General features: G+C 47.5%; 1 protein-coding gene across 7 annotated transcripts in view; it reads right to left on the bottom strand.

Moving 5' to 3' along the window:
• The window catches only part of LOC112242781 (disks large homolog 4-like), a 118,184-nt gene that overhangs the window by 33,586 nt on the left and 65,815 nt on the right, over positions 1-18,783 (bottom strand). For all 7 annotated transcript variants that reach the window (XR_006084209.1, XM_042327958.1, XM_042327959.1 and 4 more), the window contains 5 exons: positions 17,315-17,365; positions 14,304-14,428; positions 10,443-10,612; positions 9,217-9,353; positions 721-862 (listed from right to left, as the gene is read on the bottom strand). Coding sequence is in view for 6 of the 7 variants with exons in the window: in XM_042327958.1 (XP_042183892.1) it covers positions 721-862; positions 9,217-9,353; positions 10,443-10,612; positions 14,304-14,428; positions 17,315-17,365 (625 nt within the window). In the remaining variant the exon portion in view is untranslated. The remainder of the gene's footprint in view (positions 1-720; positions 863-9,216; positions 9,354-10,442; positions 10,613-14,303; positions 14,429-17,314; positions 17,366-18,783) is intronic.

Below are 18,783 nucleotides of genomic sequence, written 5' to 3'. Positions count from 1 at the left end.
GCTGGTCAGTCAGCATTTCACTGTGAGGTCTACACCTATTGGTTAAGGGCTGGTCAGTCAGCGTTTCACTGTGAGGTCTACACCTGTTGGTTAAGGGCTGGTCAGTCAGCATTTCACTGTGAGGTCTACACCTGTTTTATTCTGCACATGTGACACATCAATTTGATTTGACATGTTAGTGGGTCTAGGAGTCCTAACCCTAACCCCTAACCCTAAACCCCTAATCCCCCCAAACCCCTAACACTTAACCCTAACCCTTAACCTCAACCCTAACCCCTAACCCTAACCCCTAAACCCAACCCCTAACCCCAACCCCTAACCCTTACCCTTACCCCAACCCCTTACCCCAACCCTAACCCCTAACCCCAACCCTAACCCCTAACCCCAACCCTAACCCCTATCCCTAACCCTAACCCCTAACCCCAACCCCAACCCCAAACCCTTACCCTTACCCTTACCCCAACCCCTTACCCCAACCCTAACCCCTAACCCCAACCCTAACCCCTATCCCTAACCCCTAACCCTAAACCTTAACCCTAACCCTTAACCCTTAACCCTTAACCCTTAACCCTACCCCCTAACCCCTAACCCTTAACCCTAACCCTAACCCCTAACCCCAACCCCAACCCTAAACCCTAACCCTACACCTAACCCCTAAACCCAACCCTAACCCTAAACCCTACACCTAATCCCTAACCCCGTGTAGAGGTGTATACGTACAGGTGAGGTCAGGGGGACTGTACTGGTCAGGTGTGTAGAGATGTGAAGGTTTGGCTACTCTCAGGTAGACCACCTCGGCTGTGTTCTTCAGAGCTGATACTGCGTCTTCATGCATCACATCTTCTAAACACACCTGGTTCACCTGGTGACAGAGACATGACATAGACAGTCAAACATGACATAGATACATGACATACCGTGCTTTTGGAAAGTATTCCCACCCCTTGACTAAAATTCCTCGTCACAATACCCCATAATGACAAAGCAAAAAAAAATTGTATTTTTTATTTTGAAAATGTATATTAAAAAACTGCAATATCACATTTACATAAGTATTCAGACCCTTTACTCAGTAATTTGTTGAAGCACCTTTGGCAGCGATTACAGCCTCTAGTCTTCTTGGGTATGATGCTACAAGCTTGGCACACCTATATTTGGGGAGTTTCTCCCATTCTTCTTTGCAGATCCCTTCAAGCTCTGTCAGGTTGGATGGGGAGCGTCGCTGCACAGCTATTTTCAAGTCTCTCCAGAGATGTTCGGTCAGGTTCAAGTCAGGGCTCTGGCTGGGCCACTCAAGGACATTCAGAGATTTGTCCCGAAGCCACTTCTGCACTGTCTTGGCTGTGTGCGTAGGGTCGATGTCCTGTTGGAAGGTGAACGTTCGCTCCCAGTCTGAGTTCCTGAGCACTCTGGAACAGGTTTTGATCAATGATCTCTCTGTACTTTCCTCCGTTCATCTTTCTCTTGATCCTGACTAGTCTCCCAGTCCTTGCCACCGAAAAACATCCTCTCAGCATGATGCTGCCACCACCATGCTTCACCGTAGGGATGGTGCCAGGTTTCCTCCAGACGTGATGCTTGGCATTCAGGCCAAAGAGTCTTGGTTTCGTCAGAACAGAGAATCTTGTTTCTCATGGTCTGAGAGTCCTTTAGGTGCCTTTCGGCAAACTCCAAGCAGGCTGTCTTGTGCCTTTTTTCTGAGGAGTGGCTTCCGCCTGGCCACTCTACCATAAAGGCCTGATTGATTGGGTTCTTGGTCACCTCCCTGACCAATCTCCCCCGGCGGCCAGTTCTAGGAAGAGTCTTTGTAGCTCCAAACGTCTCCCAACTATGTGATCTGATTACTTTTTACAGTGTACTGTGTGTGTGTTTACATTTATATTTTAGTCATTTAGCAGACACTCTTATCCAGAGAGACGTACAGTTAGTGCATTCATCTCCAGATAGCTAGGTGAGACAACAACATATCACAGTCATAGTCAGGACAATCATCTCCAGATAGCTAGGTGATACAACCACATATCACAGTCATAGTCAGGACATTCATCTTCAGGTAGCCAGGTGAGACAACCACATATCTATCATAGTCAGGACATTCATCTTCAGATAGCTAGGTGGGACAACCATATATCACAGTCATAGTCAGGACATTCATCTTCAGGTAGCCAGGTGAGACAACCACATATCTATCATAGTCAGGACATTCATCTCCAGATAGCTAGGTGGGTCAACCACATATCACAGTCATAGTCAGTACCTTCATCTTCAGATAGCTAGGTGGACCAGTCATAGTCAGTACCTTCATCTTCAGATAGCTAGGTGGACCAGTCAGTACCTTCATCTTCCAGATAGCTTCAGGTGGACCAGTCATAGTCAGATAGCTAGGTGGACCAGTCATAGTCAGTACCTTCATCTTCAGATAGCTAGGTGGACCAGTCATAGTCAGTACCTTCATCTTCAGTAGCTAGGTGGACCAGTCATAGTCCTTCATCTTCAGATAGCTAGGTGGACCAGTCATAGTCATTCATCTCTCAGATAGCTAGGTGGACCAGTCATAGTCAGTACCTTCATCTTCAGATAGCTAGGTGGACCAGTCATAGTCAGTACCTTCATCTTCAGATAGCTAGGTGGACCAGTCATAGTCAGTACCTTCATCTTCAGATAGCTAGGTGGACCAGTCATAGTCAGTACCTTCATCTTCAGATAGCTAGGTGGACCAGTCATAGTCAGTACCTTCATCTTCAGATAGCTAGGCGTTCCATTGCAATTCTACAGACAAAGGAATTCTCCGGTTGGAACATCATTGAAGATTTATGATAAAAACATCCTAAAGATTGATTCTATACTTTGTTTGACATGTTTCTACGAACTGTAAAATGACATTTCGTCTGAACTTTCGCCTGGACTTGCCCGCGCATTGTGAGTTTGGATTGTGTACTAAACGCGCAAACAACAATGAGGTATTTGGACATAAATGATGGACTTTATCGAACAAATCAAACATTTATTGTGGAACTGGGATTCATGGGAGTGCATTCTGATGAAGATCATCAAAGGTAAGTGAATATTTATAATGCTATTTCTGACGTCTGTTGACTCCAACACGGCGATATCTGTATGGCTTGATTTGTTGTCTGAGCGCCATACTCAGATTATTGCATGGTGTGCTTTTTCGGTAAAGTTTTTTTGATATCTGACACAGTGGTTACATTAAGGAGAAGTTTATCTAAAGTTCCATGCATAACACTTGTATTTTCATCAACATTTATGATGAGTATTTCTGTAAATTGATGTGGCTCTATGCAAAATCACCGGATGTTTTTGGAACTACTGAACATAACGTGTCAATGTAAACTCTGATTTTTGGATATAATATGAACTTTATCGAACAAAACATACATGTATTGTGTAACATGAAATCCTATGAGTGTCATCTGATGAAGATCATCAAAGGTTAGTGATTCATTATATGTCTATTTCTGCTTTTTGTGACTCCTCTCTTTGGCTGGAAAAATGGCTGTGTTTTTCTGTGACTAGGTGCAGACCTAACATAATCGTTTGGTGTGCTTTCGTCGTAAAGCCTTTTTGAAATCGGACAGTGTGGTGGGATTAACAACAAGTTTATCTTTAAAATGGTGTAAAATACTTCTATGTTTGAGGAATTCTAATAATGAGATTTCTGTTGTTTTGAATTTGGCACCCTGCACTTTCACTGGCTGTTGTCATATCACGTTAGCGGGATCTAAGCCATTAGAAGATGAGCAGGGACACTGCTGTCCTAGCTTCAGGGGGAAACTGGTTCCACCATTGGGGTGCCAGGACAGAGAAGAGCTTGGACTAGGCTGAGCGGGAGCTGCCTCCCGTTGGGGTGGGAGGACAGAGAAGAGCTTGGACTGGGCTGAGCGGGAGCTGCCTCCCGTAGGGGTGGGAGGACAGAGAAGAGCTTGGACTGGGCTGAGAGGGAGCTGCCTCCCATAGGGGTGGGAGGACAGAGAAGAGCTTGGACTGGGCTGAGCGGGAGCTGCCTCCCATAGGGGTGGGAGGACAGAGAAGAGCTTGGACTGGGCTGAGCGGGAGCTGCCTCCCGTAGGGGTGGGAGGACAGAGAAGAGCTTGGACTAGGCTGAGCGGGAGCTGCCTCCCGTAGGGGTGGGAGGACAGAGAAGAGCTTGGACTGGGCTGAGCGGGAGCTGCCTCCTGTAGGGGTGGGAAGACCAAGAGACCAGAGGTGGCAGAACAGAGTGCTCGGGTTGGGGTGTAGAGTTTGAGCATAGCCTGTAGGTAGGGAAGGGCAGTTCCTCTTGCTGTTCCGTAGGTAAGCGCCATGGTCTTGTAGTGGATGTGAGCTTCAACTGGAAGCCAGTGGAGGAGAAGGGTGTCATGAGAGAACTTGGAAAGGTTGACAGAAGTTGCAAGGGTTTGGAGCCCAGCCAACAGCGAGTTGCAAAAGTCCAGAAGGGACAAGAAAAGTGCCTGGATTAGGAGCTGCACCACTTCCTGTGTGCGGTAGGGTCCTACTCTACAGATGTTCCTCTTCCTGTGTGCGGTAGGGTCATACAGATGTTGTAGATTATGAACCTGCAGGAGTGAGTCACTGCTTTGATGTTTACAGAGAACGACAGGGTGTTGTCACGCCAAGGTTCTTTGCACTCTGGGAGGGGGACACTGTGGAGTTTTCAACTGTCATGTAGAGGTCTTTGAGCGGGCAGGCCTTCCCTATGAGGAAGACCAGCTCCGTCTTGTCGAGGTTGAGCTTGAGGTGGTGGGCCGACATCCAAGTTGAGATATCTCCCAGACACACAGAGATGCCTGTCACCACCTGGGTGTCAGAAGGTGGGAATGAGAAAAGTAGTTGAGTGTCATCTGCAGAGCAGTGATAGGAGAGACCATGTGAGGATATGACCAGTGACTTGGTCTATAGAGAGGAGAGGAGACGTCCATCCTCATAGTAGTAATAGAAGTGGGTCTAGAACCAAGCCCTGGGGGACACCATTAGTGAGAGTATGTGGTGCAGACACAGATCCTCTCCACATCGATGGAACAGTAGTGGAGAGGGTAGCAAGTTTTAAGTTCCTCGGCATACACATCACAGACAAACTGAATTGGTCCACTCACACAGACAGCATCGTGAAAAAGGTGCAGCAGCGCCTCTTCAACCTCAGGAGGCTGAAGAAATTCGGCTTGTCACCAAAAGCACTCACAAACTTCTACAGATGCACAATCGAGAGCATCCTGGCGGGCTGTATCACCGCCTGGTATGGCAACTGCACCGCCCTCAACCGTAAGGCTCTCCAGAGGGTAGTGAGGTCTGCACAACGCATCACCGGGGCAAACTACCTGCCCTCCAGGACACCTACACCACCCGATGCTACAGGAAGGCCATAAAGATCATCAAGGACATCAACCACCCGAGCCACTGCCTGTTCACCCCGCTGTAATCCAGAAGGCGAGGTCAGTACAGGTGCATCAAAGCTGGGACCGAGAGACTGAAAAACAGCTTCTATCTCAAGGACATCAGACTGTTAAACAGCCACCACTAACATTGAGTGGCTGCTGCCAACACACTGACACTGACACTGACTCAACTCCAGCCACTTTAATAATGGGAATTGATGGGAAATTATGTAAATATATCACTAGCCACTTTAAACAATGCTACCTTATATAATGTTACTTACCCTACATTATTCATCTCATATGCATACGTCTATACTGTACTCTATATCATCGACTGCATCCTTATGTAATACATGTATCACTAGCCACTTTAACTATGCCACTTTGTTTACATACTCATCTCATATGTATATACTGTACTCGATACCAGCTACTTTATCTTGCCTATGCTGCTCTGTACCATCACTCATTCATATATCCTTATGTACATATTCTTTATCCCCTTACACTGTGTATAAGACAGTAGTTTTGGAATTGTTACTTAGATTACTTGTTGGTTATTACTGCATTGTCGGAACTAGAAGCACAAGCATTTCGCTACACTCGCATTAACATCTGCTAACCATGTGTATGTGACAAATAACATTTGATTTGATTGATTTGGTAGGAGCGCCTGCCAGGTAGGATGCAATCCAGGAGTGTGAAGAGCCTGAAGGGGCTGAAGGGCAGCATAGACTGAGGTGATCTGACGGGACTGAAGGGCAACATAGACTGAGGTGATCTGAAGGGCAACATAGACTGAGATGATCTGACGGGACTGAAGGGCAGCATAGACTGAGATGATCTGACGGGACTGAAGGGCAACATAGACTGAGATGATCTGATCTGAAGGGCAGACTGAGGACAGGACTGAAGGGCAGCATAGACTGAGATGATCTGACAGGACTGAAGGGCAGCATAGACTGAGGACTGATCTGAAGGGCAGCATAGACTGAGGATGATCTGAAGGGCAGCATAGACTGAGGATGATCTGACTGAGGTGATCTGAAGGGCAGCATAGACTGAGGTGATCTGAGGGCAGCATAGACTGAGGTGATCTGAGCTGAAGGGCAGCATAGACTGAGATGATCTGACGGGAAGGGCAGCATAGACTGAGGGATCAGCATAGACTGAGATGATCTGACGGGACTGAAGGGCAGCATAGACTGAGGTGATCTGACAGGACTGAAGGGCAGCATAGACTGAGGTGATCTGACGGGACTGAAGGGCAGCATAGACTGAGGTGATCTGAAGGGCAGCATAGACTGAGGTGATCTGACAGGACTGAAGGGCAGCATAGACTGAGGTGATCTGACGGGACTGAAGGGCAGCATAGACTGAGGTGATCTGATAGGACTGAAGGGCAGCATAGAATGAGATGAACTTGGAGTTCTTGACCGCAGATCGGCAGTTCCAAACACTAACAGAGACCCAGACTTCCACATGGGTTGTACAGGAACAGAACAGGTATAGAAAACACACATAGTTGACAAAACTACAAAAGAGAAAAATGAGATATTCTGTAAATAACTCGGTAAGATACTCAAGTGAGAGAGTGGCGTGGAGCCTTCCTCGAACATCTCGGCAGAACCGTCTAAGTTTCGTGAAAATACCGCTACTGACATGACCGCCACTTACAGCTGCTGCTGAGAAACCAGGAGACTGAAGACCTAACACAAATGACCTAGGAGATGAGAATCCTGGAGATAACTGGAGTCCTCTAGCTCTAGAACCACTCCTGGAGATAACCGGAGTCCTCTAGCTCTAGAACCACTCCTAGAGATAACAGGAGTCCTCTAGCTCTAGAACCACTCCTGGAGATAACTGGAGTCCTCTAGCTCTAGAACCACTCCTGGAGATAACCGGAGTCCTCTAGCTCTAGAACCCCTCCTAGAGATAACAGGAGTCCTCTAGCTCTAGAACCACTCCTGGAGATAACTGGAGTCCTCTAGCTCTAGAACCACTCCTGGAGATAACCGGAGTCCTCTAGCTCTAGAACCCCTCCTAGAGATAACAGGAGTCCTCTAGCTCTAGAACCACTCCTGGAGATAACCAGAGTCCTCTAGCTCTAGAACCACTCCTGGAGATATCAGGAGATATCAGGAGACCTCTAGCTCTAGAACCACTCCAGGAGATATCAGGACTCCTCTAGCTCTAGAACCATTCCTGGAGATATCAGGAGATATCAGTAGATATCAGGAGTCCTCTAGCTCTAGATCCACTCCTGGAGATATCAGGAGATAGAACCACTCAGATATCAGAGACCTCTAGCTCTAGAACCACTCCAGGAGATATCAGGACTCCTCTAGCTCTAGAACCATTCCTGGAGATATCAGGAGATATCAGTAGATATCAGGAGTCCTCTAGCTCTAGATCCACTCCTGGAGATATCAGGAGATATCAGGAGACCTCTAGCTCTAGAACCACTCCAGGAGATATCAGGACTCCTCTAGCTCTAGAACCATTCCTGGAGATATCAGGAGATATCAGTAGATATCAGGAGTCCTCTAGCTCAGAAAATAGATTAATACTTATGTAAATGTGATATTTCAGTTTTTTTTATTCATATTAATTAGAAAGAAATTCTACCAACCAGTTTTTGCTTTGTCATTATGGGGTATTGTGTCATTATGGGTTATTGTGTCTAGATTGATGAGACATTTTTTTAAATCAGAAATGTGGAAAAAGTTAAGGGGTCTGAATACATTCTGAATACACTGTAGATGCATGACATTGTCAGACATGACATAGTCAGACATGCCATAGAGATATGACATAGAGATATGACATAGTCAGACATGACGTAGAGACATGCCATAGAGACATGACATAGAGATATGACATAGTCAGACATGACGTAGAGACATGACATAGAGACATGACATAGAGATATGACATAGTCAGACAGGATGTAGAGACATGACATAGAGATATGACATAGTCGGACATGATGTAGAGACATGACAAAGTTAGACATGACATAGAGATATGACATAGTCAGACGGGATGTAGAGACATGAAATAGAGACGAGATATAGAGATATGACATAGTCAGACGGGATATAGAGACATGCCATAGAGACATGACATAGTCAGACGGGATGTAGAGACATGCCATAGAGACATGATATAGTCAGACGGGATGTAGAGACATGCCATAGAGACATGACATAGTCAGACGGGATGTAGAGACATGCCATAGAGACATGACATAGTCAGACGGGATGTAGTCAGTTGAGATCAGAGCCATTCAGAAAACCAGCGTTCATATTTGGAATGTTAAAACATGGAGTCCAGCTCTGCAGTAGTTCCACAGAGGACCAGAAGAGGGCACTACTCAATGACTAAACTTCTGTCATTTAAACTCACCACATAATGAAAACAGATCTGTGCGATCGTGAGTGTCAGTGAGTGTGTCCGTGAGAGTGTCTGTGAGCGTGTCAGTGAGTGGCGTGTCCGTGAATGTGAGTGGCTGTGTGTCCGTGAATGTCTCGTGTCAGTGAGTGGCGTGTCCGTGAATGTCAGTGTGTCTGTGTCTGTGAGCGTGTCCGTGAATGAGTGAGCGTGTCTGTGTCTGTGAGCGTGTCAGTGAGTGGCGTGTCCGTGAATGTCAGTGAGCGTGTCCGTGAGAGTGTCTGTGAGCGTGTCAGTGAGAGTGTCTGTGAGCGTGTCCGTGAATGTCAGTGAGCGTGTCCGTGACTGTGAGCCAGTATCTTATGAGAGTGTCTGTGAGCGTGTCAGTGAGAGTGTCTGTGAGAGTGTCTGTGAGCGTGTTACTCACAGCCAGTATCTTATCGCCTATCTGTAGGTGTCCATCTTTACAGGCCGCTCCTCCCTCGATGATCTTAGTCACATATATACTGTTGTCACCTGGTACATGCTGGTTCCCTAGTCCACCTGCTATACTGAACCCCAAACCTGAAAAACACAGACACACACACACACACACATAGAATAAGGGAAGAGGAAGATTAGGAAGAGGAGGGAGGAAGAGGAGAGAGGAGGAGGAGAGGAGGAAGAGGAGGGAGGAGGGAGGAGGAGGGGGAGGAGGAGGAGGGAGGGAGAAAAGGGGAGGGAAGAAGAGGAAGAGGAGGTGGGAGGAGGAGGGGGAGGTTAGAGGAGGTTAGTGGAGGTGGGAGGAGGAGGAGGTGGGAGGAGGAGTGGGGAGGAGGAGGGGGGGAGGGAAGAGGAGGAGGGAGGAAGAGGAGGTGGGAGGAAGAGGAGGAGGTAGGAGGAAGTGGGAGGAGGAGAAGGGGGAGATGGGAGGATGAGGGGGAGGGAAGAGGGGGAGGGAGGAAGAGGAGGAGGAGGAGGAAGAGGAGGTGGGAGGCGGAGGAGGGGGAGGAGGAAGGGGAGGGAAGAAGAGGAGAAGAAGGTGGGAGGAGGAAGAAGAGGAGGTAGGATGAGGAGGAAGAGGAGGCAGGAGGAGGAGTTGGAGAAAGGGGATGTGGGAGGATGAGGAAGAGGAGGTGGGAGGAGGAGAAGGGGGAGGTGGGAGGATGAGGAAGAGGAGGTGGGATGAGAAGGAAGAGGAGGGAAGAGAAGAAGGGGGAGGTAGGAGGATGAGGAAGAGGAGGTGGGAGGAGGAGGAAGAGGAGGGAGGAGGAAGAGAAGGGAGGAGGAAGAGGAGGGAGGAGGAGGAAGAGGAGGTGGGAGGAGGAGGAAGAGGAGGTGGGAGGAGGTGGGAGGAGGAGGAGGAGGAGGAGGTGGGAGGAGGAAGAGGAGGTGGGAGGAGGAGGGAGGAGGAGGAAGAGGAGGGAGGAGGAGGAGGAAGAGGAGGAGGAAGAGGAGGTGGGAGGAGGAGGAAGAGGAGGTGGGAGGAGGAGGAAGAGGAGGGAGAAGGAGGAGGAGGGGGTGGGAGGATGAGGAGGAGGGAGGAGGAGGAAGGTATTCAGATTAAAGTAGCTGTATGAACAAGATCACAAACTGTCAATCTTTTCATGGAAACATCTACTTCAGGGGTGCTGAAACACACCTACAGCATTTAGTCCGAGACAACATACACACCTTTAGGTCCTTTGATGAGTTTGAGTTGTGTGACGGTCTCCATGGGTGGCTTCCTCCGGAGGACGTAGAGACGAACAACTGGCCCCGCCTCCTTTAGAGCTTCCACAGCCAAGCTGTGTGTCACCTCACGAACGTCAACATCATTTACTAGTATCACACTGTCATTAACCCTGTAACATAGACATTATATATATTATCTATCTATCTATCTAACCCTCCACTGTCATTAACCCTGTAACATAGACATTATATATATTATCTATCTATCTAACCCTCCACTGTCATTAACCCTGTAACATAGACATTATATATATTATCTATCTATCTAACCCTCCACTGTCATTAACCCTGTAACATAGACATTATATATATTATCTATCCCTCCACTGTCATTAACCCTGTAACATAGACATTATATATATATTATCTATCTATCCCTCCACTGTCATTAACCCTGTAACATAGACATGAATACGCTCATCCAGAGGCAGCACTCCTAGTGGCCGGGGACTTTAATGCAGGGAAACTTAAATCAGTTTTAACTCATTTCTAGCAGCATGTTAAATGTGGAACCAGAGGGGAATACAACTCTAGACCTTCTTTACTCCACACACAGAGATGCGTATAAAGCTCTCCCTTGCCCTCCATTTAACAAATCTGACCATAATTCTATCCTCCTGATTCCTGCTTACAAGCAAAAACTAAAGCAGGAGGTACCAGTGACTCGCTCAAAACTGGTCAGATGAGACGGATGCTACACTACAGGACTGTTTTGCACAGACTGGAATATGTTCACTAAGCTAAGGACCATGGGACTAAACACTTCCCTCTGCAACTGGATGCTGGACTTATTGACGGGCCACCCCCAGGTGGTGAGGGTAGGTAACAACACATCTGCCACGCTGATCCTAAACGCCGGGGCCCCTTTAGGGGTGCGTGCTTAGTCCCCTCCTGTACTCCCTGTTCACCCACAGCTGCGTGGCCAAGCACGACTCCAACACCGTCATTAAGTTTGTTGACAACACGACAGCCTGATCACTGGCCCTCAATAAAATCGACGGGGCTGTAGTGGAGCAGTCGAAAGTTTCAAGTTCCTTGGTGTCCACATCACCAATAAACAATCATGGTCCAAGCACACCAAGACAGTCATGAAGAGGGCACGACAAAACCTATTCCCCCTCAGGAAACTGAAAAGATTTGGCATGGGTCCCCAGATCCTCAAAAGTTCTACAGCTGCACCATCGAGAGCATCCTGACCGTTTGCATCCCAACCTGGTATGGCAACTGCTCGGCATCCGACCACTGGGGCCAAGTCTCCAGCCATCCAGGACCTACACTACCGTGGACCTAAACTCAAACGTTTGGGGTCACTTATAAATGTCCTTGTTTTTGAAGGAAAAGCAAAATTTTTTTGTCCATTAAAATATCATTTATTTGATCAGAAATACAGTGTAGACATGGTTAATGTTGTAAATGACTACTGTAGCTGGAAACGGCTGATTTCTTATGGAATATCTCCATATTATAGATATGGCATACAGAGGCCCCCAATGGTGAGGGGCCTGTGCTTTGGCAAAGTGTGTGGGGTTATATCCTTCCTGTTTGGCCCTGTCCGGGAGTATCATCGGATGGGGCCACAGTGTCTCCTGACCCGTCCTGTCTCAGCCTTCAGTATTTATGCTGGAGTAGTTTATGTGTCGGGGGGCTAGGATCAGTTTGTTATATCTGGAGTACTTCTCCTGTCTTATCCGGTGTCCTGTGTGAATTTAAGTATGCTCTCTCTAATTCTCTCTTTCTCTATTTCTTTCTAGGACCATGCCTCAGGACAATCTGGCCTGATGACTCCTTGCTGTCCCCAGTCCACCTGGTTGTGCTGCTGCTCCAGTTTCAACTATTCTGTCTGTGGCTATGGAACCCTGACCTGTTCACCGGACGTGCTACCTGTCCCAGACCTGCTGGTTTCAACTCTCTAGAGACAGCAGGAGAGGTGGAGATACTCTCAATGATCGGCTAGGAAAAGCCAAATGACATTTACTCCTGAGGTGCTAACCTGTTGCACCCTTGACAACCACTGTGATTATTATTATTTGACCATGCTGGTCATTTATGAACATTTGAACATCTTGGCCATGTTCTGTTATAATCTCCCCCGGCACAGCCAGAAGAAGACTGGCCACCCCACATAGCCTGGTTCCTCTCTAGGTTTTGGCCTTTTTAGGGAGTTTTTCCTAGCCACTGTGCTTCTACACCTGCATTGCTTGCTGTTTGGGGTTTTAGGCTGGGTTTCTGTATATCACTTTGAGATATCAGCTGATCTAAGAAGGGCTATATAAATACATTTGATTTGATTTTATCAGCAACCATCACTCCTGTGTTCCAATGGCATGTTGTGTTAGCTAATCCAAGTTTATCATTTTAAAAAGCTAATTGATCATTAGAAAAACCTTTTGCAATTATGTCAGCACAGCCGAATACTGTTGTCCTGGTTAAAGAAGCAATAAAACTGGCCTTCTTTAGCCTAGTTGAGTATCTGGAGCATCAGATACTCATCGGATGAGGCCATGAGGTAGCCTAGTGGTTAGAGCATTGGACTAGGAACCGAAAGGTTGCCTAGTGGTTAGAACGTTGGGCTAGTAACCGAAAGGTTTCTAGATAAAATCCCCGAGCTGACAAAGTAAAAATCTGACGTTCTGCTCCTGAACCCAGTGTTCCTAGGCCGTCATTGTAAACACAAATTTGTTCTTAACTGACTTGCTTAGTTACATAAAGGTAATAAAAAAATCTGCATTTGTGGGTTTGATTACAGGCTCAAAATGGCCAGAAACAAAGAACTTTCTTCAGTCCATTCTTGTTCTGAAAAATGATGGCTATGCCATGCGAGAAACTGAAGATCTGGTACAACGCTGTGTACTTCTCCCTTCACAGAACAGTGCAAACTGGCTCTAACCAGAATAGAAAGAGAGGTGGGAGGCCCCGGTGCACAACTGAGCAAGAGGACAAGTACATTAGTGTGTCTAGTTTGAGAAACAGACGCCTCACAAGTCCTCAACTGGCAACTTCAATAAATAGTACCCGCAAAACACCAGTCTCAACATCAACAGTGAAGAGGCGACTCCGGGATGCTGGCCTTCTCGGCAGAGTTGCAAAGAAAAGCCATATATCAGACTGGCCAATAAAAAGAAAGATTAAGATGGACAAATACTGGACAGAGAAACTCTCTCTACACTGTTTTTCTGATCAAGTTGATGTTATTTTAATGGACCAAAAATGTGCTTTTCTTTCAAAAACAAGGACATTTCTAAGTTGTCAAAGACTCCAGCCACCCCAGTCATAGAGTGTTCTCTCTGATACAGCACGGCAAGCGGTACCGGAGCACCAAGTCTAGGTCCAAAGGCTCCTTAACAGCTTCTACCCCCAAGCCATAAGTCACCTGAACAGCTAATCAAATGGGCACCCGACCATTTACATTGACCCCAGTCCCCTTTATTTTTACACTGCTGTTACTCACTGTTTATTATTTATGCGTAGTCACTTTACCCCTACCTACATGTGCAAATTACCTCGACTAACCTGTACCCCCGCACATTGTCTCGGTAACTCAGCCTCCTGTCCTGTGTCTACCTGAGCCTCCCGTCCTGTGTCTACCTGAGCCTCCCATCCTGTGTCTACCTGAGCCTCCTGTCCTGTGTCTACCTGAGCCTCCCGTCCTGTGTCTACCTGAGCATCCCGTCCTGTGTCTACCTGAGCCTCCCGTCCTGTGTCTACCTGAGCATCCCGTCCTGTGTCTACCTGAGCCTCCCGTCCTGTGTCTACCTGAACCTCCCGTCCTGTGTCTACCTGAGCCTCCCGTCCTGTGTCTACCTGAGCCTCCCGTCCTGTGCGGCAGCTCCTCCAGGGATGATCTTGGTGATGAAGATAGACGGGTCGTCTCCAACGTGGGGGTTGTCTGTTCCACCTGCTATACTGAATCCTAGACCAGAGTTACCCTACAAACCATCACACACACACACACAACCATCACATGTAGGTAAACATAGGAAGACCCCACTGCTGAAGGAGACAACAGAAAGCCTCATAGAATGTTTCATAAACCCAAGTAAATAGTACTAATTCCTGGGGAAATGTTCTGTGGACCAATGAAACAACATTTAAACATTTTGGCATTACAGATCAGCGCTGTTTACTGACAACCAAATCAAGCATTCAGTGAAAACTACACCCTCCCTACAATCAAAGATTTTTTTATTTTTTTATTTTATTTTATTTCACTTTTATTTAACCAGGTAGTCTAGTTGAGAACAAGTTCTCATTTGCAACTGCGACCTGGCCAAGATAAAGCATAGCAGTGTGAACAGACAACACAGAGTTACACATGGAATAAACAATTAACAAGTCAATAACACAGTAGAAAACAAAGGGGGAGTCTATATACAATGTGTGCAAAAGGCATGAGGAGGTAGGCGAATAATTACAATTTTGAAGATTAACACTGGAGTGATAAATGATCAGATGGTCATGTACAGGTAGAGATATTGGTGTGCAAAAGAGCAGAAAAGTAAATAAATAAAAACAGTATGGGGATGAGGTAGGTGAAAATGGGTGGGCTATTTACCAATAGACTATGTACAGCTGCAGCGATCGGTTAGCTGCTCAGATAGCTGATGTTTGAAGTTGGTGAGGGAGATAAAAGTCTCCAACTTCAGCGATTTTTGCAATTCGTTCCAGTCACAGGCAGCAGAGTACTGGAACGAAAGGCGGCCAAATGAGGTGTTGGCTTTAGGGATGATCAGTGAGATACACCTGCTGGAGCGCGTGCTACGGATGGGTGTTGCCATCGTGACCAGTGAACTGAGATAAGGCGGAGCTTTACCTAGCATGGACTTGTAGATGACCTGGAGCCAGTGGGTCTGGCGACGAATATGTAGCGAGGGCCAGCCGACTAGAGCATACAAGTCGCAGTGGTGGGTGGTATAAGGTGCTTTAGTGACAAAACGGATGGCACTGTGATAGACTGCATCCAGTTTGCTGAGTAGAGTGTTGGAAGCCATTTTGTAGATGACATCGCCGAAGTCGAGGATCGGTAGGATAGTCAGTTTTACTAGGGTAAGCTTGGCGGCGTGAGTGAAGGAGGCTTTGTTGCGGAATAGAAAGCCGACTCTTGATTTGATTTTCGATTGGAGATGTTTGATATGAGTCTGGAAGGAGAGTTTGCAGTCTAGCCAGACACCTAGGTACTTATAGATGTCCATATATTCAAGGTCGGAACCATCCAGGGTGGTGATGCTAGATGGGGGAGGTTCGAAAATGCTGTGGGATTGCTCTGCTGCCTCTGATACATAGGGGCTTGAACATGGCATCATGAAACCAGCACAATATCAGCTGTCAAATGTTCAACACAGTGTCTAAAAACTGGGTCTCTATTGAAGGTTGTGAGTCTTCCAGCAGGATAACAAACCCAAACGCACCAGAAAAGTTCAACAAGAAACCCTGGACTGATCTGAAGTGGCCAGCGAGGAGTCCAGATCTGAATCACATCCTAAACCTACGGTGAGCTCTGAAAACAGAGGTTGGTGCAGGACAATACGATGAGCTCTGAAAACAGAGGTTGGTGCAGGACAGTACGGTGAGCTCTGAAAACAGAGGTTGGTGCAGGACAGTACGGTGAGCTCTGAAAACAGAGGTTGGTGCAGGACAACCCTCAAACATTGAAGAATTAGAGTTATTTTCTGCTGAAGAGCCAAATTGTCAGTAGAAAAGTGCAGCAAACTCATTGATGGAGAAGCGTTTGTCTGCAGTTAACTTGGCTCAAGGCTGTGCAACCGGCTCCGAACAGGGGGCCAATCATTTTCTCCATTTGTCTTCCTTTCATCAATTATAATTGCAAACTTAAGTTGACAAAAAGAAAATTGGTTTTGGAATGTTAAAGATCCAACAACAACGTTTGGTGGCCAAAAGTTTTTTTTAATTGTCAATTTATTTTTCAGAAGAAAAAGGGAATTATTTATAGGGGCTCCTGAACGGAGCAGAGGTCTAAGGCCCTGTGTCTCAGTGCTAGAGGGCTCCCTGGTGGTGCAGCAGGCCCTGTGTCTCATTGCTAGAGGGCTCCCTGGTGGTGCAGCAGGCCCTGTGTCTCATTGCTAGAGGGCTCCCTGGTGGTGCAGCAGGCCCTGTGTCTCATTGCTAGAGGGCTCCCTGGTGGTGCAGCAGGCCCTGTGTCTCAGTGCTAGAGGGCTCCCTGGTGGTGCAGCAGGTCCTGTGTCTCATTGCTAGAGGGCTCCCTCGTGGTGCAGCAGGCCCTGTGTCTCAGTGCTAGAGGGCTCCCTGGTGGTGCAGCAGGTTCTGTGTCTCATTGCTAGAGGGCTCCCTGGTGGTGCAGCAGGCCCTGTGTCTCAGTGCTAGAGGGCTCCCTCGTGGGCCCTGCAGCAGGCCCTGTGTCTCAGTGCTAGAGGGCTCCCTCGTGGTGCAGCAGGCCCTGTGTCTCAGTGCTAGAGGGCTCCCTAGTGGTGCAGCAGGTCCTGTGTCTCATTGCTAGAGGGCTCCCTAGTGGTGCAGCAGGTCCTGTGTCTCATTGCTAGAGGGCTCCCTAGTGGTGCAGCAGGTCCTGTGTCTCATTGCTAGAGGCATCACTACAGACCCTGGTTCGATTCCAGGCTGTATCACAACCAGCTGTGATTGGGAGTCCCATAGGGCGGTGCACAATTGGCCCAGCGTCGTCCTGGTTTGGCCGGGGTAGGCCGGCATTGTAAATAAGAATTTGTTCTAAACTGATTTGCCTAGTTAAATAAAGGTTAAATAAAGGTTAAATAAACAAATCAAAAATAAAAGTGTGAGGGGCCACACATGTTGTAATCTAATAGTAAGAGTAGTCTCACCCTCTCTAGTGTCATCTCTTCATACTCCACCTCTCCCTCTGATCCATTCATCTAGAGAGGGAGAGAGAGGGAGGGAGAGGGGGAGAGAGAGGGAGGGAGAGGGAGAGGGGGAGGGGAGGGGAGAGGGAGAGGGGAGGGGAAGTGGGAATGGGAGAGAGAGGGAGGGAGAGGGAGAGGGGGAGGGGAGGAGAGGGAGAGGGGAGGGGAAGTGGGAATGGGAGAGAGAGGGAGGGAGGGTGAGAGGGGAAGTGGGATAGAGAGAGGGAGAAGGGGAGCGAGGGGGAGAGAGAGGGGGAGGGGAAGTGGGAGGGGGAGCGGAGTGGGAGGGGAGAGAGAGAGAGAGAGAGAGAGAGAGAGAGAGAGGATTAGAAGAGAGAAAACAGATCAACACAGATTAGTATTATTACATAGTATTACATTATATTCTTCCATCTCTTCTCCTCTCCTCCTCCCCCTCAGGGTGACAGAGTGAGTGATGATGGGAGGAGAGAGGACAGAGAAATGCTAGCAATCAGTCATATTATTATACATTAAACTGTCTGATGGAGGGAGAGAAGGGAGAGGAGAGAGAAGGAGAGGGAGAGAGAGAAGAGAGTGGAGGAGAGAGAAGGAGAGGAGAGAGAGAAGAGAGGAGGAGGGGAGAGAGAGATGGGAGGAGAGAGAAGGAGAGGAGAGAGAGAGAGAGAGGGGAGAGAGAGAGAAGGAGAGAGAAGGAGGGAGAGAGAGAGAGAAGAGAGGGGAGGAGAGAGAAGGAGGGGAGAGAGAAAAGGAGAGGGAGAGAGAGAAGAGAGGGGAGGAGAGAGAGGGAGAGAGAGAAGAGGGGAGGAGATGGAAGGAGAGGGAGAGAGAGAAGAGTGGAGGAGAGAGACCATTATAATGGTGTTCCAAAAAAGGTGCAGTTGCCATGACCACAAATACAAATTCCATCCAGACACCATTTCCCTAGAGCACACAAACAACTACACATACAGTACCTCTGCCTAAACATCAGCACCAGTAACTTAAACAAAGCTGTGAATGATCTGAGAGACAAGGCAAGAAGGGCCTTCTATGCCATCAAAAGAAACATAACATTTGACATACCAATTAGGATCTGGCTAAAAATACTTGCATCAGTCATAAAGCCCAGATACTACAGACAGACACAGAGAGAGATAAAGAATCAGTTATAGAACCCATTGCCCTTCATGGTTGTGAGGTCTGGGGTCCGCTCACCAACCAAGAATTCACTAAATGGGACAAACACCAAATTGAGACTTGACTTGAAAATATCCTCCGTGTACAACGTAGAACACCAAATAATGCATGCAGAGCAGAATTAGGCCGATACCCACTAATTATCAAAATCCAGAAAAGAGCCATTAAATTCTACAACCACCTAAAAGGAAGCGATTCACAAACCTTCCATAACAAAGCCATCACCTACAGAGCGATGAACCTGGAGAAGAGTCACCTAAGCAAGCTGGTCC

The sequence above is a fragment of the Oncorhynchus tshawytscha genome, linkage group LG10 (genome assembly GCF_018296145.1).
Source record: "Oncorhynchus tshawytscha isolate Ot180627B linkage group LG10, Otsh_v2.0, whole genome shotgun sequence".
In the NCBI taxonomy this organism is placed as follows: domain Eukaryota; kingdom Metazoa; phylum Chordata; class Actinopteri; order Salmoniformes; family Salmonidae; genus Oncorhynchus; species Oncorhynchus tshawytscha.
This window is presented reverse-complemented; position numbering and strand designations above follow the sequence as displayed.